The sequence below is a fragment of the Hypanus sabinus genome, chromosome 16, assembly GCF_030144855.1.
Source record: "Hypanus sabinus isolate sHypSab1 chromosome 16, sHypSab1.hap1, whole genome shotgun sequence".
Lineage (NCBI taxonomy): Eukaryota > Metazoa > Chordata > Chondrichthyes > Myliobatiformes > Dasyatidae > Hypanus > Hypanus sabinus.
The window spans coordinates 82487311-82500247 of record NC_082721.1 but is presented as its reverse complement, the minus strand read 5'-3'; the positions used below and the strand labels follow the sequence as shown (position 1 = coordinate 82500247).

The following is a 12937-nucleotide window of genomic DNA, read 5'->3' as shown; positions in this document are numbered from 1 at the left end:
ACACAGACTTTCAATTCTCTGCCATTGCCCTCTGCTTCCTGTTACTGAGCAAATCTGCCAAATTCCCCTGGATGTCATGCGATATTAAAAATAAACCAATCTCTCACGTGGGGCCTTGTCAAAGATCTTGCTTACATTTATGTAGACTTAACACCAATTAAACGATTGAACTTCTTGTACTGACATCCTTACCTAAATATTTCTAAAAAAACTCAATTCCTTTATCAAAACCAAATTGTTTCTCCAGGAGCAGTTTAATCCTGTCCCACAGATTTTTCTCCAATAATTTCCCTACCACTAATGATAAACGTAATGGTCTGTAATTACATTGCTTATCTCTGCTACCCTTGAGTAAAGGTACTACAATTACCTTGCATCTCTTCTGCAGCAAGAGAAGATATGAAGGTTTTTGACAAGAGTAACAGCAATCTCTTCCTTTCCCTCCTACAAACAGCCTCGGGCATATACCCTGGGAATTTACATGTTATAAACCTGCAAAGGCATGCCAATATCTCCTCCTTTTAATTGGAAATTTCTTCCAAATACCAGTATTCTCTTTACTAAATTTTCCAGGTACAGTGTCCTTCTCAATGGTCAAGAGGTTTTCATTTAAAACCTCATCATTTTCAAAATACCACCATCCTCATAACTTCATTCCCTCTGTCCAGAGGAAAATAAGATTGTCCAGATGTTTCTCTTTTCCCCCAGAAAGCCTGTTGCTCTAAAATGTAATCTTTCTGACTAGATGCCACCCAGATACTGCTTCCTTCCTCATAGTCAAGAAATCATCCTCTCATACTGCCGTTACTCTGCAAGGGAAAGAATTCAGGACTGAGTCATCAATTACAGATTTACTTACGCAGAATATTCTCAGTGGTGAGAAGGCTTGCTGGACGTTAGATACACAAACCATTCTTTGGTAACTTAGTGTACAACAATAATATTTTATTTATGAACTCCCTTCCTTAATTAAACAGACTAACAACTTCTTTCTTCCTCACGTTTATGTAATTTCCTCGAAATATTAAAGGCAAAAGGGGAAATCTCCTCTTTCAACTGTTCCCAATTGCCCTCTAATCAATTTATAAACTCTACTCAGTTGAAGAAGCAGGATAATTGAGACAACAACATGTGGAGAATTTCAAAGCTCAAAGTTCAAACAAACTCATTATCAATGTAAGTGTATAATCACCATATACTACATTAAGATATGTTTCTCACTGTTCTACCCCCTCTCTTCCTACCCCCATGACTGTGTGGATAGACCAAGCCGAAATGCCAAGTAAAAAATTTGCCGTTGGCAGTATTCCAGATGGTGATGAGAGGTTATACAGAAGTGAGATATAGCAGCTAGTTGAGTGGTGTTGGAAAAGGAAAACTCTCATTTTAAACCTTTGCTGCCTTGCGGCCATACCCACCCATGAGAAAGGCTTCGGGGGTAAACCGCGAGGAAGAAATCCGGAGCCAGCGTCCCTCAGGCGGCTTAATGTTGTTTACAACTTCACTCTGGCAACCTCTGCGACGACACTGGTGCCAAGCTGTATCAATGCTTGCCCCTTCCCTTGGACGTGATGTGGAGAGGGGGAGCCTGCTGTATGAGCAACAGCCGGTTCTTCAAATCTGCTCACCCAGCAGACTCTCGCCGCAACGAATTGAGATTATGTTTCTCTGGGTTTTCAGCACAAATCTGTTGATAGATTTGAATGTTGTTGACAGGAAGTGATGTTTGGGTTGTGGTATCAGGAATGGGAATACTTGGTTATTTAAGAGTTGGCTGTGTGAGGGGACAGGAAGCAGCTTTAGAATGTGGTCTGGAACTTGAGGATGAGGTGAAGGTGCTGAGGAAGGCGGTACTGTTTGGGTTTAATAGGTTGAGCGCTGTGCAGTTAAAAGGCCAAAGGGAGAGATGAGAGGAACAGGCGGGTGCGCCAGACTCATCATGCTTGTGATTTGGCCTCATTCACTGGGAAATTTTAAAGCGGTGGCCATTGGGCAGTAAGTTAGCTCAGAGTACTCAGCTAACACCAGTGTTGTGATCAGCAGACTAAGTTTTTCCCTGATGTTATTGTTGATGAGAAGCATTATTCTTTCACCAGCAGAGAACTTTCATTTCTACACTGCTGCTATTTTATGACTGGACCTCACCACAACATGTGTCATGATTGAGGACATTGTGATCAGATCCTCCGGATGTCAGTCTCTTTGGAAAATGTTGCCAAATTACCTTTAAAATGTTGAACTAACTCTTTTCTCAAAGTGAAAGTTGTTTCGCCAAGTCACCATTAACTGTACTAACAACAAAACTTACAATTACGCACACTTTTGATTTTGCTCTGATTTTCATTAATAAAAGTTTATTCTGAGTTCTGTATCTACAAGGAATGCATTTTCACATTTGTTTTGCAAAATCTGTTCATATAAGTATGCAAAAATTAAACAAACTTCTATGAATTCATTTAAAACCAAGCTGCAAGGGAAAAGGCTACAGTATGGATCATGGATTATGTCAACATTATAAAAGCTGACTCTTCGTTGGCAACCACACAGATCAATGCTAAGGCCCCAAATTCCATCCCGTTTGTTACTGGGAAACTAAAGATGATCTCTGACATACAGTTTTTTAAGCAATTAAATATTCCAGCAGTAATTGCATTCCTCTTAAAGATAAACAGAAAAGGATACAGAAGTAATTTGCTACTCAACAGGAAGCTGGTCAGCAAGATTAGAGCACATGGGAACACAGCCAAATTAATGACTGAGTTGAATAATGATTAATTTAGTAGTTGGACACAAGGCAAAGTGTATGAGTAAACAGATTTTTCTCCAGCTGTGACTCCTGGGTGGTTGTAAAGTTTGGTTCTCGGAAATCAGCTATTCGTGGTCCATATCAATAACCGGTCTGAGGGCCCAAGTATCAGACTTAAAAAAATATACTGGTGATGCAGAACTCAGTGAGATTCTAGGTAAGGAGCAGGTAGTAAATAAGCTTAACAAAGATAAGGACACAATGATTGGGTAAGAACATGACCCGAGTCCACATAAAGTTACATACTTTGATGCAGAAAACAGAAAAGTCGAGAATCACTGAATCCCAATATGCAGGCAAGGCAAGTGATTAAGAAGCTTTGAGCACTCTTTGGAATTCTTCATCCTGATCTGTCTCTGAACTCATTCAAGAAATTGACAGGTTTCTGGATAACAAGTGATTATGGTAATAAAGTATCAGAGCGGCATTGGAGTAGTAGACCAACTTTGATTTTTATGACTGGTGGAGTCGTTTTGAATAGCTGATGCTTGCACTTCATTCTAATGGTCTTGTAATTTTAGTGGTTGTCAGCCAAAACTCATTAACAGCTTGAATTTAAGAGGTGCCTTTAATGAATTAAGACAGCTTTAAGTCAGATCAAAATCAAACAAATGCTAGAAATAAACCAGAAAACATTGGAAATACACAACAGTTCATGCAGCATCTGTGTAAGGGAGAAACAGAGTTAACTTTTCAGGTCAATGATTTTTCAACAAGTTTGAGATGTAACAGATTGCAACCAATATAGGAGAAAAGAAAATAGGTAGGAGAGAGCAGATTAAAGTGGAAGGTCCAATCACAAGCAAGAGAAAATCTGCAGATGCTGGAAATTGGAGCAGCACACACCCCAAAATGCTGGAGGAACTCAGCAGGCCAGGCAGCAGCTTGGAAAAGACTAAACAGTCGACTCTTCATCAGGACCCCAAAATAGAAGGTCTTTGGCCATTGTGCATTGAGCAAGTTGGAAAAAGCACCACTTGGAATGTTAGGCAAGGGATCAAACAGAAGGTCACCCTGGAGCAGGACAAGGAGGCAGATGATGGATGTGGATGAATAGATTATGACAATGGGGTTACTGCCAATAGCATCAGAGGAAGGTTAGAATGCCCAAGTGGAAGAAGATGGAAACTTTGTATCTGGCAGAACACTTAATTGACGACAGAGTTAAGATCTGCCTAACTGAAGGTCCTCTTAAATGACCTTCTGTTTCATCTCTCACCCAATGTTCCTTTGTGTAAATAATTTCATTCAAATGCTGTGTGTGTTTGGTGTCCTATCAGTCTTTGTGTTGGTTCTTAGCACGAATGGAAACGCTGGCAACGATTTTGTTATGTGGCTTCTCACTCCGACCAGAAACTAGCTCTCCACGTTGGGCAAACCTGGACAAAAAGGATGAAAGTCTGAGGTGTAAAGGAATGACTGCTGCACAAATAAACAAGGTGGGTCACGAGGTGTAAAGACAAAACACTGGAATGATGGTCCAAAATTATTCAATTCTTATTCCAGATTGCTGTATGTGCCTTATTAAAATACAAGTTGCTACTCCCCAACTTTACGTTGCATTATGCAGGAACAAATTAAACAATTGCTTCAGAGAGGGACTATGCTGGGGAATTGAAGGGGAATGTTACTGGAAGCTCAGGCCTGTATTGTTAAACTAAATCTATCTTTGGTTTTGAAAGGACAAATAATAATGAATAAGTGTTTTCGATAACTCCAGGAGTGGCTTGGAAGACGTGTGCCCGAAGGGTGTGGTCCTGCGGAGGATCTGAATCCTCGCTGGTGTCACCAACTGAAGCATTGTGGGAGTTCAGAACATTGAGATATCAGTGTACACTGCTGTTGAAATAGGCGACACTGCAGCCTGTAACACTGAGACATCGAGTTGCTGGTCTCCTCTCTCACTGTGGCAGGAGCGATAGCTCTCTCCCTTGTTAGTGAGGAAGAGAGCCTGTGGACATTGAAGTGTTGGGATAAACTGTTTTTTTTGTTGATGGACGTTAGGTCATGGTCTCTACAGGGCTTTGCTGTTGCTTGCATGGAGGGGGTGGGGAACTGATGTTTTTGTGATGCCTAGGGGGAGGGTTGATGCTTTTGCAGCTGCTTCTGCATGGGAGGGGGAAGGGGGCTTTGGCGTCCCACATTTTCCTGTCCTTCAGTCTCTGGGGCTTTTATTGTGTTTTGTGGCTGTTCAAAAGTTCATTGATTATCAAGGTACCTGTATGTATGCAGTATACATCTCTGAGATTTGTCTTCTCCAGATAGCCACAAAACAAAGAAAAGCATGGTAGTCAATCAACGAAAAATATCAAACAGCCCCTTCCCCACACACAAAAAAACATTGTGCAAATGGTGAGAGCATCAAACCCAATGGACCCCCCACCCCCGTACAAAAGGAAGACTAATGAATCGAGTCAAATGAGAACACGAGAATTTCAGGTTGTATATCGCTTACAATGCCTATTAAAGGTATTCATACCTCCCCCCCCCCACCTTGGAAGTTTACATGTTTAATTGTTTTACAACATTGAATCACGGTGGGTTAAATTTGGCTCTTTTTTTACACTGATCCACATAAAAAGACTCCTTAGTGTCAAAGTGAACACATCTCTACAAAGTGATTGAAATTAATTACAAATATAAAACACAAAATAATTGATTGCATGTATTCACACCCCTTCCCCCCCCCCCCTTGAAATGACACACTAAATCATCACTGTGCAGCCAATTGGCTTCAGAAGTCATGTAATTGTGCAGTTAAGGTGTGTCAATTGATTGTAGTAAAAATACATCTGTATGGGGAAGGTCCAACTGTTAAGTGTCTATATGGGTATTCTTGGGATGCTGCATGAAAATCTCTGTTGACCGTTAATATTTGTTTTATTTCAATCTGTACTTGATTCTGGCTGTGTGGCTGATGGATCCGCTTCATCTTTAAATTTAAAAAGTATGGATGTGAAACAAGCACAGGCTTTAAGACTGTTTCAGCTTTACTAGCTGAAATGATACAATTACCCTGACAGTTGCTGAGGCTGAAGATGTTGTTAACATATTGGATAAATTTGAGGGGGTAGAGAAATGATCACCCTGTTAAAAGTGGGTTGGAAGACTGTTGAGAACATCACAAGAAGGGAGTTTTTAGTTTTGGGTAGCTGGGTTCTTACCATGCTTGGGATATGGGTTTGGTGGATGTGTCCCACTGCAGCTTTTTTGGTAACCCCACCTTGTTTTTTTTCCAATAACTTTAGTTGATTTTAGGTTGCATGATTTAATGAAGTCCAAGGATCCTGAAATGCCTGAGAGTCTGTTGGCTCATCAATCTGTCAAGGAAAATTATTGTGATATGCTAACCATTAATTTAACAGGGAATGTCGGTGTGGGTGTTCTTGTGCCTGAATTACAGGTAACAATAAAGAATGTCTTGCTAACCATTTATCAGTATATACTGCAGTGCTAGCTGCCTTCATTTTGGCTTATAATGGGTGGAGGAAATATGTCCTTGCAAAGGAAACTCTTCAAACTTTATTTCATATTCAGATTATTGGTCTACATGTCTACTTCTTATGGGGCTCTACATATAGAGGTGTTGAGGGGAATGAGAAGGTTGATTGTTTGGCCAAAAACGCTGTTAAAAGTTTGTCTGTGGATACAGACCTTCCACTGAACAAATCAGAAGCTAAGGGGTGGGTTGGTGGGGCTAAGAATTAGGGGATTATGGCAAGACTTGTGGGACAATGATCGTAAGAACAGACACCTTTACAAAGTACATTAAACTGTCGGATTGTTGGTGTAAGGGGGTAAGACAAGAAGAGAAGGAATTGACTTTAGTTTGAATTGGGCATACGATGGTTAATTACTACTTTTACCTTGGAAAACATCACTCTGGGGTGTGTAGGTTTTGTCACCATTATGAAACAGTGGAACACATTATTTTACAATGTGAAGCATATACAGTAAGGTTGAAAGAAAGCAAACGCAGGCTGCACTACAATCTTTGGGGTTGATAGTTTTCATTTTAAAACCTGAGTTATGGAAGTGACTTTAATTCACAATATTGCTTTTCATTATTCACTATCTATAGGGCTTTTTGGAGTAATTTAGTTTTCACTGGATAAGGAATTAGTAGGAATTTTATTTCCAGCTCTCTTCACCACACTCCAGTCCAGTTGATAGTGATAATGCACATTCAAGTAGGAAAAAAGAGGAAGAATAATAATCAGCTGCTGGAGAGTCAGCATCGTGGCAAAAGTGACACCATGAGACAAAAGATTATTTCGAGACAAATCGACAAAAAAGTTATAGAAAAGCATAAGTCGGGGATGGATACATGAAAATCTCCAAGTCACTGACTATCCCTTGGAGTACAGTTGTCAATCATCAAGAAATGGAAAGAATATAGCATAGCTATAAATCTGCCTAGAGCAGACCATCCTCAAAAACTGAGTGACTGTGCAAGAAAGGGACTCGTGAGGGAGGCCGCCAACAGACCTATGACAACTCCAGAGGAGTTAGAAGCTTCAGTGGCTGAGATGGAAGAGACTGCACATATAATAACTGTTGCCCAGGTGCTTCACCAGTCACAGCTTTATGGAGAGAGGCAAAGAGAAAGTCACTTTTGGGGGGGAAAAATCTCACATGAAATCTTGGCTAGCATTTGCCAGAAGGGATGTGGGAGACTCTGAAGTCAGCAGGAAGATGTTTCTATGGTCTGATGAAACCAAAATTGAGCTTTATGGCCGGACTAAACACTGCACATCCTCAAAAACACACAATCCCTACCGTGAAGCATGGTGGTAGCTGCGTTATGCGGTGGGGACGCTTCACTGCCACAGGCCTTGGAAGGCTTGTTAAGATACAGGGAAAAATGAATGCAGCAAAATACAGGGAAATTCTGGAACAAAACATGATGCAGTCTCAAGAGAACTGTGACTTGGGAGAAGATTTGTTTCTCCAGCAAGACAATAACCCCAAGCATAAAGCCAAAGCTACACAGAAGTGGCTTAAAAACAACAAAGTTAATGTCCTGGAGTGGCCAAGTCAGAGTCCAGACCTCAATCTAACTGAGAATTTGTGGCTGGACTTGAAAAGGGCTGTTCACTCATGATCCCCATGCAATCTGACAGGGCTTGAGCAATTTTGTAAAGAAGAATAGGTAAAAGATTGCAGTGTCCAGATGTGCAAAGCTGATAGAGACCTATCCACACAGACTCAAGGCTGTAATTGCTGCCAAAGGTGCATCTACTAAATACTGACTTGAAGGGGGGTGAGTAATTAGCAATCAATTATCTTCTGTTTAATATTTGTAATAAATTTATACCAGTTTGTAGAAATTTGTTTTCACTTTGACATGAAGGAGTATTTTTCTGTTGATTTGTTTTAAAAAAGCAAAATTAACTCCACTGTGAGTCAATGTTGTAGAATAAAAGATGGCAAATGGGGATGAATGCTGTTTATAGGCAGTGTACATTCCCTGAAATCAAATGGATCAAATGAGTAATGCAAAAGTACACAGCTTTAAGAACATGCACTTTATTAGTTACACATCTACGCCTACTCATTGATGCAGATATCTAGTCAGCCAATCACGTAGCAGCAACTCAATGCATAAAAGCATGCAGACATGGTCAAGCGGTTCAGTTGTTGTTCTGACCAAACATCAAAATGTGGCAGAAATGTGATATAAGTGACTTTGACCGTGGAATGATTTTGGTGCTAGACAGGGTGGTGTGAGTATCTCAGAAGATGCTGATCTCTTGGGATTTACACACACGAGTCTCTAGAGTTTACAGAGAATGGTGTGGAAAAACAGAAAAAAAACAGCGAGTGGCGTTTCTGTGGGCAGAAACATCTTATTAATGAGAGAACTCAGAGGTGAATTGGTCAGACTGGATCAAGCTGACAGGAAGGAGAGAGTAACTAAAAAACCCACAGGTTACAGCAGTGGTGTGCAGAAGGACATTGAACCTTGTAGCAGGTGGGCTACAGCAGCAGCAGTCCATGAACATAGAGTCATTAGGTACAGGAGGTACGTAATAACGTGGCCACCGAGTGCAGCCTGAATGGCTGAAGGCAAAGCCAGCAATAGATTAAAATTAAGGAAGTTCAAAAGACAATGAATGGGAAGGGTTATTGTGGTATTGCAAGGCTGGAAAGAGTTACAAATTTGGGGAAGAAATACATCATTCAGAAAATTGCTGATTTTACACGCTGCTTCTAAACATGTACAAATCCCCTGTCAATTGCTGACAAGTGAGGGAAAACATTATAGTGTTGTCAATGAGGATACTTATTCCAGTAACTTGTGAATTATAAAATGAGTCTCCAAGTTAACCAAGATCAAAGTTCTCTCCCAGGCTGTTGTTCCCTGGTATTGGGTACCTGGTCACATTCATTTGGCAATGTTGACCTGACAGTCTCATCTGATTGGCCAACATTCTGTAACAGTCACTTTCTTACTCTGACCCATGAAGTGTTTACCAGCTGGACGGAGCGAAAACTCAAAATCCCCTTGAAGTGCATAATCACGGAGACTCCTTGATGCCTCTTGATTTGCCTGTGTCTCAAATTGGAAGAGTATTTGAGACAGACTGCAAATCTGGAATCAGCTACACATACTGTACAGGCCTACGTACTGTAAGCGCAGAAAGTCCCAAACCGCCCACCCCATCAGTGGAAAAGTTGACACTTCCCACATTTGTGTCATTAACCATAACCATATGCACAAAATGGAAGTAACCTTGAATTCCCATATGATGAAGAACGTCTTCAGAAGTAGATGCATAGCTGATAACACTTCCAGTGACTGTAAGCGACCTCTTTCCCATTCCAATTGTTAGCAAGCTCCCAAAATGTTGTATGCCAGAACTAGATCCACAGGACCCGTTACTTATTAATATGTTCCTATAGCTGAAAACAATTTTTTTTAAAAATTACTTGCTCATATCATCTTTTAACACACACCAATAATGACTGAGGGGAGGCAACAAAGCAACAGGCTCCAAAACATATTAAACTGCAGAAGAAATAGTTCATGTGTCTCTATGGATGTTAACTCAGACCACAACTTTGCTGTGAGGTTTGGGAGTTTGTGTGCCTCAATGACGTGGAGAGCTATGTCGGCTGGAGTCAGGGCTTTATGCCTTGGGCCTTGGTAGGGTCACTCACGCCAAACAGGTCAAAGTGTAGAGGACAGACTAAGAGTGGTCCACCAGTCCTCCAGGTTCCAGGTTTCAGCTCAGGGCTAACAATCCTGACTGGTCAAACCAAATTGTAATGGAAACAGCAATGAAGAATCCTTCTACATCTGAGTGCGATGGTATTCCTGAGTCTCCACGCAGGATTTGTGTGCCTGACAGTAGTGAAAACCGAGAGGAAGCCACTGACACGATGAAGGAAGTCCTGAACATCGCCAGAGATGAAGGACCTTCATTGCTGCCCTAAACACCAGTGGCATAACAGGCATCAGGTGGGGGGGGTGGAGGTCTCGCAGGGAAAATTACTGGGCAAATCCATCTTTTTTTCCCGCAGGATCAGCAATGACTGTTTTTAAGTTGATGCAAAATACGTTCCTTTATTGCTCTTTTGTTTGGTACTGATTTTTGATCATTTTCTGATTTTACTATCCACTCGGCACTTGTGGATTATTGTTAGGCCTTGCCTCCTGTAATTTGTATTTTTGTATTTTCTGAGCTTTTTGGTAGAAATAGTAAATTACAGCACCTGTTGCAAGGGTTGCTATGACTGCGGCTGATATACTTGCTGCCACTATTACAGAAGTTTTACCTGTGGAGAAAGTTGGAACAAAGTTAATGGTAATGTATAATAGTCCATTTCAACAATAATGTGATTTCATTACAAAAATGTTAATTTCATATTGAGTAAATGTTCTCTTCCATACACTGCTAGCAGAACAACATCTTAAAAGTTTAACTCCCTCCCTCTCCGCTCCCTCCACAATTTCCTTCTCCATTCATCCCACCCCACTAATCTCCCTCCTGGCATTTAGTGCTGCAAGCGGCCTAAGTGTTACACCTGCCCACACACCTTCTCGCTCACCTCCATTCAGGACCTCAAACAGTCCTTCCAGGTGAGGCAACACTTCACCTGCAAATCTGCTGGGTTGTCTATTGTGTCTGATGGTCCCTATGTGGCCTTTACAATGGTGAGACCCATCGTAAATTTAGGGACCATTCTATCGAGAACCTCCTCTCCATCCACCACAAACGGAACCTCCTGGTGGCCAAACACTTTAATTCGCGTTCCGACATGTTGACCCATGGCCCCCTCTTGTTCCAAGATGAGACCACCCTCAAGGCGGAGGAGCCACTGCTTGTATTCCGTCTGGGTACCCACCAATCGGATGGCATGAACATCGATTCCTCCTTCTGTTGAATGATTCCCCCCCTCTTTATTCCCCACTCTAACCTACTCCTTCTCACTTGCCTATTACTTCCCTTGGGTCCCCTCCTCCTTTCCTTTCTCCTATTGTCCATTCTCCTCTCCTATCAGACTCCTAGGAGGAATGTCCTCAGCCAGAAGGTGCTGAATCTGTGGAATTCATTTCCATAGACAGCTGTGGAGGCCAAGTCACTGGATGTACTTAAAGTGAAGGTTGATAGCTTTTTCTGTAATTCAAATTTTTATTATTATTTATTCTTATTTTAAAAAGCAGCACAGCATATCATAGAGCAGATACAGTACAGCGTATTTACACAGCTATCCCATGACAAGGGCATGAAAGGTTTGGGCCGAAACATCAACTGTAGTCTTTTCCTAGATGCTGCCTGACTGCTGATTTCCTCCAGGATTTTGTGTGTTGCTCGGATTTCCAGCACCTGTAGATTTTCTCTTGTTTGTGAAAGGTAACAGGGAGAAGACAGGACTGGGCTTGAGAGGGATAATAAATCAGCCATGATGGAATGGTGGAGCACAATTGATGGGTTGAATGGCCTTAATTCTGCTCCTTTGTCTTTTAGTCTTGTATGGTCTCACAAATCCAAGGATCTGAATTTCGTCTTGACCTCAGGTGCTTCTGTGTGGACTTTGTATGGTGACATATGGTGCTTGGTCACCTACCACAGGGGTCACCAACCTTTTTCGCACCGTGGACCAGTTTAATATTGACAATATTCTTGCAGACCAGCTGATGGGGGAGGGGGAGATTGTGGGGGTGTTAATCACGACCGGAATATAGGTAATAAGTCAATTATCACCTATATTTATACACTCAATTTCATTTTTAAAAGGGTTTATCTAATGAATTTAATATTAAACACACAGCGCATATTTTCCTCACATGAACATAGTGATAAGTCAATAATAACTCACTTATAAGTCAATAGCATCATAGCATTTTAAGTAATGTTTGGTTATTAAACACACAGCACATAAGAACATCTAAAATCATTGCAACACACCAGTAAGAGGGCAAGGTAAGGGCCAGAGGTCCCCGTACCGGGTCTGCGGTGGTCGCAGTCCGGACAGAGTGACCGACCGAGTGAGGAGTGCAACAGGATGGGTGCCCGCCCCCCCTTTGTAGGTAGGTAGGATCTATCGGCCAACAAAAGTTTGGCTCAAGGGATGACTTTCTGTAGATCGCAGCGAGGTAGCTGCTGTGCTACTTACGAAACCCTGAGCCTGTGAATATTTTAGCACCGAGTTCCCCACGAACATTCGGTGTGCTAAACAGATTTAGAGGCGGCACCTATCTGTCCGCACTCCAGGTGTTAAATTTTACTTCTAGTTATTACTCATTACCCGATGCAAGAACACACAGTACTATGGAAGATAAAGCAACAGTTTGTTTTATTAGTAGCTCGCGACTAGGCAGAACCTTCCTTCAGCACTCTCTTGGAGTCTGCGTCAGGGTCTCCAAATACTTGTATAAGCATGGCTCTTTTATACACATGTAGTCGTGTACACTTGTTAAGGAATTGTGCGACTTCTTCTTTACTTGCCCAGCAACAGTAACATCAGGTACTTATAAGGTAATTGATCATTATTCTAAGAACCTGCTTAGCATGGATAGTTCCCATTTACTTCTAAGTACCTGCGTTAGGACATTGTGGTTCTTTATTTAAACCTTGGCCAAGCAATTTCAAAAACAATGTCTAGCATGTTCAGAAAACAGTG

The 12937-nt window shown here is 41.5% G+C and overlaps 2 protein-coding genes across 4 annotated transcripts in view; one reads left to right on the top strand and one right to left on the bottom strand.

Moving 5' to 3' along the window:
- Window positions 1-4189: 4189 nt before the first annotated feature.
- The window catches only part of LOC132406513 (relaxin-3-like), a 96483-nt gene continuing 87735 nt past the window's right edge, over window positions 4190-12937 (top strand). Inside the window, exon 1 of the mRNA XM_059992287.1 lies at window positions 4190-4245. The gene's annotated coding sequence lies outside the window, so the exon portion shown is untranslated. The remainder of the gene's footprint in view (window positions 4246-12937) is intronic.
- LOC132406512 (hemicentin-1-like) overlaps window positions 8360-12937 on the bottom strand; it is a 35163-nt gene continuing 30585 nt past the window's right edge. For all 3 annotated transcript variants that reach the window (XM_059992281.1, XM_059992282.1, XM_059992283.1), the window contains exon 5: window positions 8360-10588. In XM_059992281.1, coding sequence (XP_059848264.1) covers window positions 10425-10588 — 164 coding nt within the window. In that variant the 3' untranslated portion in view covers window positions 8360-10424. The remainder of the gene's footprint in view (window positions 10589-12937) is intronic.